At 43.3% G+C, this 18,114-nt stretch overlaps 2 protein-coding genes across 2 annotated transcripts; both read left to right on the forward strand.

Annotated features, from left to right (window-relative positions):
* Nucleotides 1–15,361: 15,361 nt before the first annotated feature.
* Nucleotides 15,362–15,844, forward strand: LOC139942717 (uncharacterized). The gene has a single exon (XM_071939515.1). It carries the CDS (start codon nt 15,362–15,364, stop codon nt 15,842–15,844), a length of 483 nt encoding a protein of 160 aa, XP_071795616.1.
* A 136-nt stretch (nt 15,845–15,980) lies between these two features.
* LOC139942718 (uncharacterized) lies at nt 15,981–17,468 on the forward strand. Its single transcript, XM_071939516.1, has 2 exons — nt 15,981–16,871; nt 17,025–17,468. The coding sequence occupies exons 1-2, from the start codon at nt 15,981–15,983 to the stop codon at nt 17,466–17,468; spliced, it is 1,335 nt and encodes a 444-aa protein (XP_071795617.1).
* The last annotated feature ends 646 nt before the right edge of the window (nt 17,469–18,114 follow it).

The raw sequence follows: 18,114 nt of genomic DNA on the forward strand, positions 1-18,114 counted from the left end.
CTTATGTTGAACTATTTGGTCATACTACGACAATAAGGGGCAATTCATAAAATATAACTGTCCTAACAAAATAGTTACAGAATTGTTAATATTGTAAAACATGTTTGATGATTGACGTTGACGTTTTGTTTGCATAATCAAGATGCGAACCAATCGATCACGCCATTGTTGACCCAACATTGATCCAATGTTGGTTTAACGTTGACATAATATGCAAGTTGGGGGTCACGTGGCCTAGAAGTGTGTTTTTGATAATAAAACAATTTGGTTTAATTAAGTTATCCGAGGTAAGTTTCTGTACTTTTGTGTTTAATTCGAATGTAAAAAAAATACGAACAACAATAGTCCACGCAAAAATTTGTAATTTAAAAATTTGAATTAATAATTAAGCAGTTTTTAGCTAAAAACGGAGTAAAACCACGACTAGAAAATTTAGGGATCCTGGTCTACATGAATACAAGACATACAGTGTGTATAGATGTATAGACCTTGATAGGTTGTAGTCATGTATTGAGTTACTATATATTCAAGTACCTGTAAATAACAGAGTAGTATTAACTAACACTAATGATAGTTACCTGAAATAAATAAATAATTAATTAATTAACTAGGTAATTAAAGAGCCATTGTTTCTACATTGTGATTGCAACGATGTTTCTACGTCGGTATTTCAACGTTATAACGATTTGCAAATCCAACTATTATTCAACGTTGTTTCAACGTCTAAACTTAGTTGAAACAACGTATAAATGCCGACATTGAAACAACGTTAATTTTCCCACGTTGTTTCTACGTCGGCATTTCAACGTTAAAACGATTTGCATATCCAACTATGCTTCATGAAAATTCTTGTGCGAAAGGGGTAAATTTTATGCTCTGCTCTGGAAGCAAATATTCAGTGCTTAACAGAAATGGTGAATTATGCGCTTAAGTCAAGCGAAATGTGTGCTTCCAAGCTCCAACATTATATTCCGCGCTTGCACTTAAGGCGGAAAATGGTGATCGTAAGCGCAGAGTGTGGTGGTTATAAAAACCATGACATGTTGCTCTATAAGTAGGTTTGGTAAGGCCTATAATTTAAACGTGTAAAAGTAAAAAATATGACTATGCTTCACTGCGCAGGTAAATATTTGACACTTTACAAGCGCAGATATTATGCGCTTACATAAAGCACACTTCACAGCTTCTCGTAATAATAAGAACAATACTAAAAGTCATAATAGTAAAAAAAAAAAAAGAATTAAAAAGGGACAACAGAAAATGACAAAAAGAAAAGGATTTTAAGGCTGTACCTAACTCGCAAGTCTTAACATTTGAATAAATATTATAGACAAAAGAGCAACGACAAAGAAATATTAACTCATCATATTATTTCACAGTTGATAGTGCGGTTTGGGACTGAGCAAACTACCGCTGAATGCACTTGACACCAGGAGTCATCTGCCTTACTACCTAAACCGAAACGAGTCCTGAGACCGCAGCATCCGGAATGATTGTGGTGTTTGATAGTACTTGTCAACGCTGGAATCCGAGCTCTTCTATGTGAATACACACTCGCACATCGAGGACTTTTACCACAGCGAGGACGTCCACGCTTTGAAAAATTGTGATAAATGCAGCATTATAGCCAGTTTGGACGCCACTGATATATCAAAGCTTGTGGGACTAATCCTCGGTTTACGTCATTTACGAGAGGAGTATGTGTGAATTAACACCATTCTGTTGCCGGTTAGCACTCTTGGATTGTTATATCGCCCTCTGTTGATATGACGTTTCCTTCTTGTAGGTAGTAGAGGCGGCCATTTCTAATTCTAAACTCATTCATGCATGACGGTAAGCTTATCCGATTTGAGTCGGGTAGCGTGGCCGGTTGCAGCTGTCATGGGGCACATCATAAACATTGAGTGCATTGCATCCACCAGGACCCTAGAGTCAACCATTCGACCCATGGCAGCTCTCGAGAGAATACAAGAAATGGTGAGTGATCCGAGTGTAAATCAATTTTCATGTACATGTAATCCTTACTGTACTGACTACATCACTATATACAGTCGCTTGAAAACGATTCCTTACACTTTTCAACAAACACATAGTTAAATGATTTAGGACATTACCAATTTATGTTTATGCATGTGATTAAGAAATAACCCCTACTATTACGTACCCCAGTTAGAATTCCACAAGTTCAATCGAACCAAAGTCAATTCGTACACAAGTCAATTCGTACCCGGGTGTACTGATACCCAAGTAAACTCGTACTTGAGTAAATACATTGGTTTGCTACTGATTCAGAATAGAAAAAAAAAACATCCCTAAACGGTCAAACGGTTAACGGATGACATTACTCTACTAGAAGCAACTAGTAATATTTGTGTCAATTATTTGGTGAGGGTGTTATGACACGGTCGCACTAAATACGGACAACTCACGACTCCTCACGACAACTCACGACAACAAATTCTTATCTTCAAGTACGCGCTAATCATCCAATCAGATTGGCAGAATGGAGTGGTGATAAAAACCTATATTGCACGGCTAGTATCAATACCTTCGGCCTCGTTGGATATGGGACGCAGAAGCGCTATATTTTTCCGTATTCCACTCGCGCTTGTGTGATAACTTATATTAAATGCACTTTAACAGACCATTTGAACGTAAGTCAACCATTAAATATGTACCCAAGAGTCATATGCATCGAAATCACCTTGAAACTGTTGAATAAATTGTATGTGTAACTGTAAAAAAGGTGTTTTTACCCCGAATTTACTAACGAACGGAAATATTCGCCATTTTGTATTTCGACGTACTTTTTAGCTGCTGATTTGTTCTTTCTTATTAATAACTAAGCCGCCACTGTGTAATTCGGAGTTAAAAGGGGAAACTGAAGAATAATATTGTTTTAAACTCCTTGAAAGACATGTTTAACAAGAGTAAATACTCATCTTGCATATTGTATCACCCTTGCGGTATAATATAATCGTCCAAGAGCGTTGAAAGACAACATGGCGGTTATTGCCGTTCGTTACTAAACTCGGGGTCACAAACACCTTTTTTACAGTTACAAATACAATTGTTTCCACAGTTTGAAAGTGATTTGGGTGCATATGACTCTTGTGCATATAAATTTATTTAATGGTTGACTTCTGTTAAAATGTTATGTTAAAGTGCACTTAAGTGCGACCCTTATGACATGTTCCACTAAACCGATCGACTTTTGTTCGATGAATAACGTATATGTTACATAATTTGTATGTCTTCTTTCTAGTATGAAGAAGGGGAAAGCGTGATGGCACTGTGACCTCCAGACTCGTCATGGTATCCAGCTGTAATCACCTCCATAACCACAGGTATTTAAACAAGTATCATTACTTTTGTACTGTGGACACAAGCAATTACAGTTCCTCCGTCTATTGTGATCCACATCACGTGAAGAGCACGTTTTAAAGATAGCACAGATTGTATGTTTCCCCCAAATGAAATACATATAATTAATAAACCGTTTGCCTTTCTTTTTTTAGGGAAGTCACTAATCAAGTATTGTGTGCGTTACAAGTTATATGGCATCACACGCTCCTTATTTGAGCACCAGGTGAGTAAATGATGATTTCATGTATTGATTCCATCGATGTGAATTTAATAACATGTTATGTTTCTTTATAATATATTATGTTCTGTACAATTGAGACGTTTTTCCAAGGTTTACGTGTTGAGGCAAACAAATGTCCTCTCTAAATGTAACAGAGTGCAAAACCACTTGCTGTTTACGGCAAGCGACTAGCTTTATAGTAAAAGCTGCATAGTAACCAATCCGTGCCACCCCCCCCCCCCCCATGGGTAATACTGTTTGAAAGGATGCTTTAAAGGAACACTTGCCTTGGATCGGTCGAGTTGGTCTTTGAAAAGCGTCCCGTAACCGTTTGTTATAAAATCGATATGGTTAGAAAGATGTTGTAAAAGTAGAATACAAATATCAACACAAATATGCCTCGAAATTGCGTTGTTTTCGTTTTATCTCGTCGACAAACACGGTCGGCCATTTATGGGAGTCAAAACTTTGACTCCCATAAATGGCCGACCGTGTTCGTTCGCGACGTAAATTGAAAACCGTGCAATTTTGAGTGATACTTGTGTGGATCATTATATTCTACTTTTAAAACATCTTTCCAAGCATATGCATTTCATAATATAACGGTTATAAACGCTTTTCATAGACCAACTCGACCGATCCAAGGCAACGTGTTCCTTTAAGTTCTGACTAGCTTTAGTGGTAATGTATTTTTTGCCTGTAATTTAAGGGCACGCTGATCCACTTAACCGTATATATTTAATTCGTGTCATAATCCTAATCATATCTCAGTGGTGTTAATTATGTCATTTATCTTTTCCTTGCTAGCTGGCCCATCAAACATCGGGTTTTCAGTCTGATACTTTAAGGTCTGTGTAGTATTTTATACTGTGAGTCCAGAAACATTGTATAGCGCCCTCTTCTGTTTGTATTGTGTTCTATATTAAAAGACCTCGTGTGAGCGTCGTTGGTGCCAGGTAGCCATGTTTGTAGGACTTGTTTGTGTCGTCTCCCCAATATATTACAATGGCGACGAGGATGGGATTCTAGAGACATCTACGAGTTGAAAAAACACAATGGCAGGAATTATAGGAGAGATCGGAGAACAGTTTTTCATTGCCAACGCGATCAAGCAGGACCGGCGGTGAGTGTGTTTCTCACAGTGATATGACCCAAATCCTACACTTTACTGAAGTTCATGGTGTCCCCAGACAAGGTTAGCGAGAAATCTCTGGAAGAGTTAAATAAAATTATTCGTAATCATTACTCTCCTCAACCTCTCATCATTGCTGAAAGGTACAAGTTTCATAAAAGAGAACAAAAATCCGGGGAATCCGTCAACGAATATGTGGTTGAACTAAAAAGACTGGCAAATACATGTCAGTTTGGCACATTTTTAAATGATGCTTTACGGGACCGTTTAGTATGCGGGATGCTTAACACACAAAGCCACAAGAAGCTGTTGGCGGAAAAATAAGTTACCTTAGTTAGAGCAGTGCAACTAGCAGTGGCTTATGAAATGGCAAATAATCAAGCACAGGAATTTCAGCCACGCTCCATCATGGATTCGACTGAAGCTTCAGTTCGAAATGTTGAAACGACCAAGAAACCCTACCGGAAACAGGGCACTATACTCCACGTAAACACAACAATGGTGAAAAGTCTACAGCTGCCGCAGGCAGGACGACAAACAAGGACAGTTGCTGTTACCGCTGTCTCGAGCAGCAAAGTCCACGGGAATGCCCATACATCAAGGCTACATGCTACTACAGGGTGTCTCAAAAAAAAGGTAATCCTACTTTAAAGGGTTTTTATGGCCAGACTATTATGTTTACCAGCAGAAAGTATGGCATCATCTTAAAGCTGAAACCTTGTGCTTTCCAATGATACATTTGGTTACATTCCAGGGTCATGCATCAGAGAGCACCATTGTCTTGAAAATGTGGTGCAAAAATGCAGTTGGTTCACTTTTAAACCCTTGTCATTCTGGCCTTCAGACAGAGTGTAAACCTCAGGTTGTCACAATGGTTCAGCTAACGGCAGAACAGAGAACATTTGTGGTCAAGAAATGGTTTGCAACCAGAACTTTTTGCAGGCTACACAGGATGAATTTGGAGAAGCATTCCCAGATCGAGAACCACCAGCAAAGAAACAATCTGGGCCAATGTGAGAAAGTATGAAGCACATCAGGAACCAACCTCAATCGCAACAAAGGAAGTTCAAGAAGGCCAAGGACAGCGAGATCTCAGGAAAAAAATCGCTATCCTACGACAGCAACTGATTGACCACCCACGGGAGACAAGTGCAAGACGGAATGGTGTTGGACTGAGCCACACCACTTTTAATCGGATCACTCATCTGGACCTTCACTTCCATCTGTTCCACATCTTCACATCCGTCATGAACTTCTGCTTCCTGATCTTGCAAGAAGACATACTTTCTGTGAGTGGCTTCTTGAGCGGTGTGAGAGAGATCCCAGCAAACTTCTGGTTTCATACCTTTTCTTGGCCACTCTGCTGTTATTAGCTGAACCGTTTGTGACAACCCGAGGTTTACACTCTGTCTGAAGGCCAAAATGACATGGGTTCAAAAGTGAACCAACTGCATTTTTGCACCACATTTTCAAGACAATGGTGCTCGCTGATGCGTGACCATTGAATGTAACCAAATGTGTCATTGGAAAGCACAAGTTTTCAGCTTTAAGATGATGCCATGCTTTCTGCTGGTAAACATAATAGTCTGGCCATAAAAACCCTTTAAAGTAGGATTACCTTTTTTTTGAGACACCCTGTACTGTCAAAAAGTAGGGCACATAGCGAAAGCTTTCAGGAAGAAACAAGCTAAACAAGCCAAGGGGAGTAACCGAAATTATGTGAAGCAGATACAAGATGGTGACGATTCATCAGATGATGTAGATTATGTGGTCTACACAATCAGCTCGTGTGCTCATTAAAACAAGGCATTATTTTAATGGTGGACTTAGCGGGTTCTCTAGTGCAGATGGAGTTAGACACAAGAGCCGCTGTATCAATTGTCTCGGAAAAGACATATCACACTCAGCTGTCATCATGGCCATTGGAGAGTTCATTGGTGAAACTGAAAACGTACGGTGGAGAACCAATCCAAGTACTCGGAAAAATTGACTCTGCCGGTCAAGTACGAGAACCAGTCCCACACCCTGCTGCCACTGTATGTTGTGGTGGGGGACAAGCCAGCGTTGTTTGGACGAGACTGGTTAGCAAATATGCAAATCGATTGGAAACGTATATTCAAGGTGCAACAGACCGCTTAACCATCACCGGACACTGGAACACAATGTACACCAGCCAAGGACATCACAGGGATAAAGGAACAGTATGCAACTGTTTTCAGTAATAAGAGTGGGCCTATCAAAGAATTTGCTGCCAATCCGGTGTTCTGCAAAGCACGCCCAGTACCGTATTCACTCAAGGCAAAGGTGAAGCAAGAACTTCAGCGTTTACAAGATGAAGGAATCATCACAAAGGTTAATCGCAGTGACTGGGCTTCACCTATTGTACCAGTGTCCAAACCAGATGGAAGTCTACGCTTGTGTGGAGACTATAAGGTTTCAGTAAACAAACTGTTAGATACTAAGCAGTATACCTTACCAAATGCTGGAGACTTGTTCGCTACCTTAGAAGGGGGGGGGGAGTTTTTTTCAAAGATTTATCTCTCACATGCATACTTACAACTCGAGTTGCAGGCCGAGTCAATAAAGTATTTAACCATAAATACACACAAGGGGCTGTTTGAATACAACAGATTGCCCTTGGGGTGTCTTCTGCTCCTGGTATTTTCCAGGGAGTTAATGGATCAAATTGTGTTGGCTATGGAAGGGGTTTGTTGTTATTTGGACGACATACTCATCTCTGCACCGTCCAAACAGAGCCATAGCAAAATTTTGAGCGAAGTCCTCAAGCGTTTGGAAAGGTATGTTGTGCAGGTTAAGAGCCAAAAATGTAAGTGAGGTAAACATTCTGTAGAATACCTAGGTCATGTAGTTGATGCTGAGGGTATTCACCCTACTACTGAAAAGCTTGAAGCAATCAGTGAGGCACCTAGTCCGACAAATGTAACTGAGCTTAGGTCATTCCTAGGGCTTTTGAATTATTATGGGAAATTTATTCCAAATGCTTCAACAGTGCTTCACCCTCTAAATGAGCTGCTGCGGAAAGAGATTCCATGGAAATGGACAGAGGATTGCGAGAAAGCATACAAGGCTAGAAAATCCCAATTAATGGAAAGTACGTTGTTGGTACACTATGATGTGCTTCGTGAACTCCGATTAGCATGTGATGCTTCAGCGTATGGTATCGGAGCGGTGATTTATCATGTCATGCCAGATGGCCAAACAAAAAAAACAAGTGGCATTTGCATCGCGCACATTGTCGGCAAGCGAACGAAACTATGCCCAAATAGATCGTGAAGCAATGTCACTTATATATGGAGTTAAGAAATTCCACAAGTATCTCATTGGTCGTAAGTTTACATTGATAACTGATCACAAACCATTGACCACGATTTTTAATCCAGAGTCAGCTATTCCAACTGTAGCGGAAATGCATGTGACGGACATGTGACTGTTTAGTGTAGTCCATGTGTTTGCATGTGCTTGCTGTGTGGCTGGGCGATCGATGCAAGTGGGCGGAGCTTAAGCGCTTGCAGTGACTCAGGCCGGCATGGTACGCGTGCGCAGTGATCAGGTTAGCGGGGTGCGCGTGCGCAGTTAGCGACCTAGGACCGCATGTGTGTAGAGGCATGGCACCGGGGGTTAGCGGGGAGCGCATCACGGGTCAGTGTGTTTAGTGGAATGACTCGAGCAAGACGTCCGTATCTAGTATAGTGTTTTCATGGTGTAGTGAGACCATCGTTTATCAAGAGTACGTGTACTGGGTGATTGTCTTTGGATTAGGGTTCAGTGACAACTTAAGGTCTTAGTCATGTTATGGTTTTTAAGAGTCTGTTTGGCGGTGCTGTCGACGTTGGCGATAGACGATTGTAAGTTTGATTTGATTGCAGTTATCGGAGATATCTTGTATCCTTGCATTTTATTTGATAGGCCAGGGGTCTCATACACGAGTTTATCCTTGCATTTTATGTGATAGGCCAGGGGTCTTAAACGTGGTTATCTTTGTATTATTATATGATAGGCCAGGGGTCTACGGAATTGTTATTGCAATAAGTTGTTGAGTATCTCTGGGTGTATGTCCATGTAATTGTGTTTATGTGACACGCTAGTCGAGTGTATAGTTTCCAGTCACAAATGCTTTGGCTTGTGACAAGATAAAGAACACCTTCTAGTAGTTTAAGAATTAAGTTAGGCTGTGATTGTGTTTATGCGACACGCTAGTTGAGTTTATAGTTTCCGGTCGCAAATGCTTTGGCTTGTGACCAGGTAAAGAACACCTTCTGGTAGTTTAGGAATTAAGCTGGGTTTTCGTGGTTATTGTACTGCACTAGGAACGTGTAGAGGCACACTGTAAAAGCTTTTGGCTTGCAGTAAGTGTGAACACAGTTCGGGAAGTGTGGTTTGGTGTGGTTATTTTCGGGTATTTGTTGTTTTCTTGTACCGGTTGTTGTACCCGATATTTATATTTTGTTGTACCCGATATCTCCGTGGGCAGTGGAGACCTTTTTGGGGGACACACTGTGATCAGTTGCACAAATATAAGGGTTTCAAATATATAAAGTAAAAGTAAAGGGAGGTTTACAGGATTACAAATATATAAAGTAAAAGTAAAGAGAGGGTTAAATGATTACAAAGTAAGTGTCATCAGGTTAAAAAGTGAGCGTCATCGGGTTACAGGGTTACTTTGGATATAGCAAAGGGTTACTTGGAGTTACTTTGGATATAGCAAAGGGTTACTTGGAGTTACTTTGGATATAGCAAAGGGTTACCTGGAGTTAAAATGGATGTAGCTAATGGTTACTTGTGGTTACTTTGGATGTATCAGAGGGTTACTTGGAGTTACTTTGGATGTAGCAGAGGGTTACTTGGGGTTACATTAGAGGAAGGGACAAATATATAAAGTAAAAGTAAAGAGAGGGTTAAATGATTACAAAGTAAGTGTCATCAGGTTAAAAAGTGAGCGTCATCGGGTTACAGGGTTACTTTGGATATAGCAAAGGGTTACTTGGAGTTACTTTGGATATAGCAAAGGGTTACTTGGAGTTACTTTGGATATAGGAAAGGGTTACTTGGAGTTAAAATGGATGTAGCTAATGGTTACTTGTGGTTACTTTGGATGTATCAGAGGGTTACTTGGAGTTACTTTGGATGTAGCAGAGGGTTACTTGGGGTTACATTAGAGGAAGGGTATGTGTATTCATTGGGTATGTTGTAGTACGGATTTAATGTTTTGTTGAGATGTATATTCCTTGACCCTAAGAGAAAGGTGCTTAATAAACGAATCCCTGCCCAATTATGTATATGATTTGATTGAATATTGATTTGTGCAGTAAAGGATCTAGCGATCAGTTTTACCGACAGCCAATTTGTCAAGGTTTCTCTGCTTACGTGTAACTTGTGTTTGTATACCTAACATAATTGGACTGATCATTACGCAATCGGCGGTATATTTCCTCCAAAACGTACCTCGTCTCACAGCCTCAAGACCCCTCGATGGTCTTTAAGTCTGGAGAATAGTTACGCCAAGGATCAAATTGCAATTTGCCTGTAATAATTTGCAATTGCCCGCCACACAACTTTGGCTGATGCACGCATGCATCGTTGGGCAATCATATTATCTGCCTACACCTATGACATTGAGTTCAAAAGGTCAGGGGATCATGAAACGCGGATGCGTTATCTAGGTTACATATAAAAGTGGATCATACCACTCATGAGGAAGTAAAGTATTTCTCATACTTAGACGAGTTACCAGTCACTGCTAAGGATATTAGTAGAGCTACACCATATTAATGTTGTTTAGTTTTCAAATGGTTTAATAGCAAAGTACATGTACTACTTTACATTGCATGTAACTGATGTAAACATTACATGCATTCCATTGGCTAAAGCAAAAACAACAAACAGCTAACTATATTGCTGATTTTCATTCAGCAGGTTTTTTCTCAATAGGTTTCAACCAAGGCTTTTAGTTAAATAAGCCTGTGTCATTGTAAAATGGGTTAAAATTCATTTAAGGGGGAAGGAGTGTAGTATTCTATACTGTGAGTCCATATATATTGTATAGCGCCCTCTACTGTTCGTATTGTGTTCTATATTAAAAGACCTCGTGTGAGCGTCGTTGGTTCCAGGTAGCCATGTTTGTAGGACTTGTTTGTGTCGTCTCCCAAATATATTACAGTGTGTCAACCCCAACACCAATTGCAGGGATGACGATGACCCACAAGCTTTTTTTCGGTCTGATCCTTAAAGTTCTGTCAACCCCAACACCAGTTCCTGGAATGACGATGACCCACAAGCTATTTTAGAAACTGCCGAGCTTCACCAAAGCAATGAAGCTGTAGGATGTGAAACAAATGATTTTAGTGAGAACTGGCCGTAACAGTCATGCAGACCGATAATGTCGGTGGACAAAGGAAATGGGGCAAAAAGCAATTTTGCTTTTACTGTGATGAGCCTCAGGCCAACTTACCCCGTCATCTTCAGTCGCGTCACAAAGAGGAGAGGGAAGTTGTAGAGATAGCATCGGAGACCGACGTTAGTGCACGCAAGAAACTTAGGTTATACATCCGCAATAATATTGGTAATCACAGACGCAATTGCAACGTCCTTAGAGAGGGAAAGGGTGTTCTCATTATAGTATACAGACCTAATCATGAGGCATCTCCACACGCATATGGACCATGCATACATTGTTATGGCTATTACGTGCGTCTTGATCTTTGGCGTCATCAGTGCCCACTTAAGCCTGCGCTCCCTGCACAGACTGATTGTTGCGAGTTGGATTAATTTAATTTGGACTATTGAGGGCGCTTTGCTTAGCGACGCCACTCGGGATCAAGATCTTGACAATCGTTACGAGTCAGTTTGTGAAGCAGTTAAATTATCTTTTTTTTGTGTTTAGTTTTGAAGGACCCTGGATCCCAAACCAGCGGTAAGCGGACATTTTAGGCATTGCTAATTTATCATTGCTGGTTTTGCTGTTATTTTTGGTGATTTGGGTGGTTATTCTTGGGGTTAAATGGGGTACGTTTATTTGGGATAGTTTCGTATTTTTGTGTAATCTAGGTCATGCCATTACGGGTGCGTTTCATTACGTGTACGTTAGGCTAGGTGGACTCGGGGACATTTTATGGGTTCTCTTTCCAGTTTATTCATAGGTTTTGGGAGGGTTTCCTGTAATGGGTTAATTGTTAGTAATTATTTCCATGTCAGGTTTGCTTGATACATAATAGGGCCTGTTTTATATAACTTTAGTTGAGCTGTAGGTTACAGCGCCCTCTCGTGGTCAGTTTATGAAGTTCCCAGTTTTTCCTGGATTTGTTGTTAAAGGTGTTTTAAAGTTGATAGACAAATATTGGTTATTTGTTTTCTGTGTTTTGACCCTAGCTGACGTGCAAGACAGTTGTATAGAGCATTTGTATGTTGGAGATGTGGAATAAAGAAAGAACTCAGAATTAATACGTTTCAATCAACCGACGTTACAGTCAACGCTGTGGTACACCCAAGGTCAGTGAACAAGAGATAATTTGAAGATAAAATTTGGTGAAGAAGAGAAGATAATGGAAGCCCTTGATGGTATAGAAGCCAAGGCTCCGGCTATGGCTACTCGGGCCAGAGTGAAGCAAGTGATGGAGCTTAGGAAAGAGACGGCCAATGCACTCATCGACATGAAAGAAAGCATACAACCAATGCTGCTTACCTTGCCACCAAGAGTAGATGAAGTAAGACCTAGACACTCCAGATGGCTTCAAGAATATGAGATATTTCTAAGTCAACATGACGAGTACATAGCACTAGTTCCAGAAGACCAGAGGCCAACAGTACAGTCAGAACTACAGCCCGAGCTCAACAGTCTTCGAGAATTCAAGAACACATTAGATCAGTGGCTAGTATATCACACCCGTCAACCCAATAGAGACAGTATGAGGTCGGTAAGGTCCCGTACTTCTTGTTCAGCGGGAAGCCGTATTTCCAGTTCCTTATCGATAGGCAGAGCGATAGAGCATCAGAAGACTGCAGAGCTGTTAGCCAGATCTAGAGCACTCCAAGAGAAAGGAAAGTTGGAGGAAGAAAAGCTCCAGTTTGAAGCAAGAAAGAGAGAAGAGGAATTGAGAATCAAGCAGAAAGAAGAAGCATTTGAGCTAAGAACCGAATTGCAGGTATCAAGTGCTAAGGCTGCAATCCTCGACAAATTGGAGCAGAGTAAAATTCGAGACGAGCAAAAGTTGAGCGGCTTTCCCCTTCCCCCCTTTGGACTACACTCACCAGTGGGTGCGGCCTTCAGCCCTGCTGCACCAGTGTTTGCCCCAGAAGCACAAGCTTTAGACCCCAACAGCTTGACCGATGAACACATCGAAAGGAAGCCCGCCAATCAGGCCTTTTTGCAAGAAACCAAGGAGCCGCAAATTGAAAGCGCAACTGAGGAAAACAAAACTAAGCAGGATGATCAAGTCTCTATTGAATCAACCATATCCGTAGCCAAACATCTCGTCAATGAAATCCGAAAGCCAAACTCTGACCTTACAAAATTTAAAGGAGATCCCTTGGAGTACAAGCGATTCATACGGCAGTTTAAGGCCAGAGTTGTTGCCAACACTGTTGATGAGGACGAACGGATGAATTATTTAGAGCAGTTCACAGAGGGAGAGCCACATCACATCGTAAACGGGTACAGCTGTCTCCCTGCTGAAGTAGGCTATCCTGCCGCCCTTAAGGAAATGGAAAGGCGCTACGGAGATCCGGACTTTCTGGCCAATGCTTACATACAGAGGGCTTTGAGGTGGCCGGAGATAAGACCAGATAACCCAGCCGGACTAGACGCATTTGCGATATTCCTGCTGTTCACTCCATAAATGCAGCAAGGGTTCTGGAGTACTCAGAGAACATCAAGCGTCTTGTGTCGAAACTCCCTTTCTATCTTCACGACAGATGGCGAAATGTAGTCTCGAACAAGAAAGAGAACAACGAGCCAGTGACCTTCACTTATCTGGTAGATCTTGTCCAAAAGGAGGCCAGGAAGGCTACAGATCCAGTGTATGGACGGTTTGCTCTGGGAGGCAAGCCCAATGACGACAAAACAGGACATCCAAAGCTACCTATCAGAAAGTTTGGATGCGCCTCCACAGTAAATGAGTTTGATGACAACGTCAGGGATGAGAAACATGATGGTGCAGACACAGGCCCCAAGTTTGCCGATATAGCAAGTTCAAAGCCCTGCAGTTTCTGTCAAGGACCTGGTCACGCAATGTCGGAGTGCCGAAAGCTGAGAGCCAAATCACTAACAGACAGGTTGCAGTTTCTGAAGTCCAAGGGACTTTGCTTTGGTTGCCTAAAGTATGGTCATCTGAGCCGACGTTGCAGAGCAAGAGCCAAGTGCAAGGAGTGCAACGCCACGCACCCGACACTACTTCACAGAGAACGGGAACAACAAGACAACCAAGACTCCCCACGGCTCGACACCCCCAAGACCACTGACCAGGGGAACTCCTGTTCCACTAACATGTCCTCAGGCACAGACAGGGCCAGATCCCAAATGGGAGCCGGAGCAGGTCTTTGCACCATGGCAGTCATACCAGTAAGAGTCAGATCCCCAACCACCCATACCACAGTGGAGACCTACGCATTCCTTGACCCCGGCAGTAATGTAACCTTCTGCACCGAGAACCTTGCCCAGCAGCTTGGAGTAACTGGCAAGGCCACTACCATGGAATTGCACACCATGGGACAGTCCCAGAAGTTCATCACACACCGTATTTCAGTACTGGAGGTGTGTGGACTTGACAATGGTTCTACCGTCGAGCTTCCTTTGGTCTACACTAAACCCAAGATGCCTGTCACCAGAGATCTTATGCCAACCCAAGAGGACATTGATAGGTACGAGCCCCTTAGAGAGATTGAACTTCCTGTAATTCAGGCCGAGGTGGGGATGCTAATAGGCAATAACGTCCCAGCTGCCTATACGCCACAAGAACTGAGAACAGGACAAGAAAACGAGCCCCCATGGAGCCAGATCAGTGCTTGGATGGTTCATATGGGGCATGGTCAGAGGTAGGGAAGAGCCCTGCCACCTTTCCAACCTGCAACTAGCCAGAGAAGAAGCAGGTCAACTTCAGAGGTTGGAGAACATGGTGAGAGCATCCATAGACATGGACTTTCCAGAGCGCCTGGTTGACAGTAAGAAGGAACCTTCCGTTGAAGACAAGCAATTTGAAGAAATTATTGGAACAACTCTGAAGTTGGTGGGAGACCACTACCTGTGTGACTTGCCCTTTCGCGAGCCAGCATGCAAGCTTGAGGACAACAGATTTCATGCCATGGACCGTCTGATGTCCCTTAAGAAGAAGCTAGGAAACAACCCGACGTTTAATCGAGACTATGTGACCTCCATGAGCTCACTAATGGAGAAAGGGTATGCCGAGAAGGTCACTGATGCCCCCGAAGATAGCAGAGAACGAGTTGGTCGATGGTACATGCCCCATCATGGCATCTACAACCCCACCAAACCAGGCAAGATAAGAGTTGTGTTTGATTGTTCGGCAAAGACTAGAGGAGTCTCCCTAAACGATGTACTCCTCCCAGGACCCATCCTCACGAACTAGGTAGTAGATGTTCTGATTCGCTTCAGACAGCAACCAGTTGGCCTAATGGGAGACATTGAGGGCATGTTCTTCAAAGTAAGGGTCTCTGAACGCCACAGAGACTTTCTACGATACCTGTGGTTTCCAGAGGGTGACACATCTAGACCACCAGAGACCTACCGTCTGAAGGCACACCCCTTTGGTGCCGTATCGTCGCCATCTTGCGCTTCTGCAGCTTTGCGTAAGTGTGCAACAGACAACGAACATCAAGAGATCTTGAGAAAATTCTACGTCGATGACTATCTCTGTGCCAGTTTTGTTGCCACGGAAGCGATTGAAACCAGGAAGATTGTGAAGGACGTGTGCCGCCGCGGGGGATTCAACCTTCATAAGTGGGTGAGCAATAGTAAGGCAGTGAACGACTCCATTCCTCCAGAGGAGATATCAAAGTCACAACAGCTGAACATTGAAAGCTTCGACCCGCCCCAATCAGAGCGGGCATGGGAGTGTTCTGGAATACAGTGGAGGATAACTTTGGGTTTAAGGTGAACCTGAAGCACCGTCCAGCTACTCGTAGAGGCATTCTATCCGTCATCAGCAGTGTCTTCGACCCATTAGGACTAGCTGGCCCATTCATCCTTCCAGCTAGAATTATGCTGCAGCGTCTCTGTAAGCAATACCTCGAATGGGACAAGGAGATTGGAGAAAGGGAAACGGTTGCATGGAACCAGTGGCTGCTGGATATCGTCAAGCTGTGCGACCAAGCGACTTTGTAGACGTTGCGACCTGCCAACTCCATGCCTTTTCCGATGCTTCTGACGAAGGCTACGGCATTGCCATATACACACGACATGAGGACAGTTCAGGCAGAGTCTTTTGCAATCTGCTAATGGGAAAATCTAGAGTGGCCCCTCTCAAGAAAGTCACTACCCCAAGGATGGAGTTAACCGCAGCCAGTCTTTCAGTGAAGTTTATCGCACTAATTACTTCAGCAATGGAGCTACACTTCAATGTGTTCTACTGGACAGATAGTACCTCCGTCTTGAGATACATTGCAAACAAGACCACAAGATTCCACACATTTGTGGCAAACCGTATCACTACCATTCACTCCCGTATTGAGCAGTGGCGGCACGTTCCAACTTTGAAGAATCCAGCAGATATAGCCTCAAGAGGAATTAGTCCGAAGGTAGACCCTACACTCTGGTTTCACGGGCCAGCCTTTCTTTGGGAGCCGGAATCCAAATGGCCAAAGACAGACAACATCAAGGAGTTGCCTTCAAGGGACCCAGAGGTCAAGCGAGTTCACACCACTACTCTCAAGTTCCATGAAGGTTCCGCGTTCGTGGACCAGTGGATAAGTCAGTTCTCATCTTGGAGGAAACTGAAGACAACGGTAGCATGGCTGATGCGAGCACAGGGGCTCTTCAAGCAGCGCCAGCTATCCAGATATGAGCCAAAGGCAGCAGTGCAAAGTGAGACTGAGAGTCCTAATCCCCTCACCGTGGACGAATTGGAGAGAGCAGGCACCGAGATCATCAAATATGTCCAGCAGAGCTGCGCCCTTACTGAGTCGGTGAGAAAGCTTGTCCCTGTGTAGGACGAAGTTGGAGTACTAAGAGTTGGCGGCCGGCTCAGGCACTCAAAGCTGCCAGTAGACATCAAGCATCCAGTAATCCTCCCTAAGGACTCTCACGTGTCAAGGTTGATACTTATTGCAGCCCATCAGAGAGTTGGACATTTCGGAGCCAGCAGCACAATCACTGAATTGAGACGCAAGTACTGGATACCAAGGGCCAGTCTATTGGTGCGCAGCATCATTGCAAGGTGTGTGCCGTGTCGTAGATATCGCGGTCGTCTCCAGATACAGAAAATGGCAGACTTACCCGAAGAGCGTTTGGAACCAGACCAGCCATCCTTTACAAGGTCAGGTGTCGACTACTTTGGGCCGTTCGAAATTAAGCGAGGTAGAAGCATTCTGAAACGCTATGGCGTGATCTTCACCTGCATGGCTAGGCGCGCCGTCCATCTGGAAGTTGCTCAAGACCTCTCTGCCGACTCTTGCATCAACGCAGTGCGAAGATTTGCTGCTCGACGAACCGTCAAGTTTATGAGATCTGACAATGGAACTAACTTGGTAGGTGCGGAGCGAGAGATGCGGGATATATATTGAGAAATGGAACCAAGCGATGATCGACTCCAGTTGAAGCAGTTGGGCATACAATGGGAGTTCAACTGCCCTCTAGCTTCCCACCACGGTGGAGCCTGGGAAAGGCTCATACGCATTACACGGAAGGTGCTGTATGGAGTTATGAAGGAACAGCCAATCAAGCTTGATGACGAAGGCCTTCAGACACTGTTCTGTGAAGTAGAGGACATCCTTAACAGCAGACCGATCACCACAACGTCTAACAGCCATGACGATGAAGAGGCACTGACACCCAACCATCTGTTGCGGCCAGACTCCAATAAGCGCTTACCCCCTGGCATCTTCGTCAAGGAAGACCTGTACCTGAGGAAGAAGTACCTGAGGAAGAAGTGGCGACAAGTCCAGTACCTGACCAATGTCTTTTGGAGAAGATGAAGCCGCGAATATCTGGTAAGGCTTCAAGAGCGTCAGAAATGGACAAAGGAAACCCAGAACATCAAGGTTGGAGACGTGGTTCTTGTTGCGGACAGCAATCTTGCGCGGAACAGATGGCCCATGGGGCGAGTCCTTGTGGCTAGTCCAAGTGAAGACGGCTTTGTGAGAAGTGTGACAGTGCGCATAGGATCATCAGAACTGAGAAGACCAATCACTAAGTTGTGCCTCTTACTGG

Source organism: Asterias amurensis, chromosome 10, assembly GCF_032118995.1.
Source record: "Asterias amurensis chromosome 10, ASM3211899v1".
In the NCBI taxonomy this organism is placed as follows: Eukaryota; Metazoa; Echinodermata; class Asteroidea; order Forcipulatida; family Asteriidae; genus Asterias; species Asterias amurensis.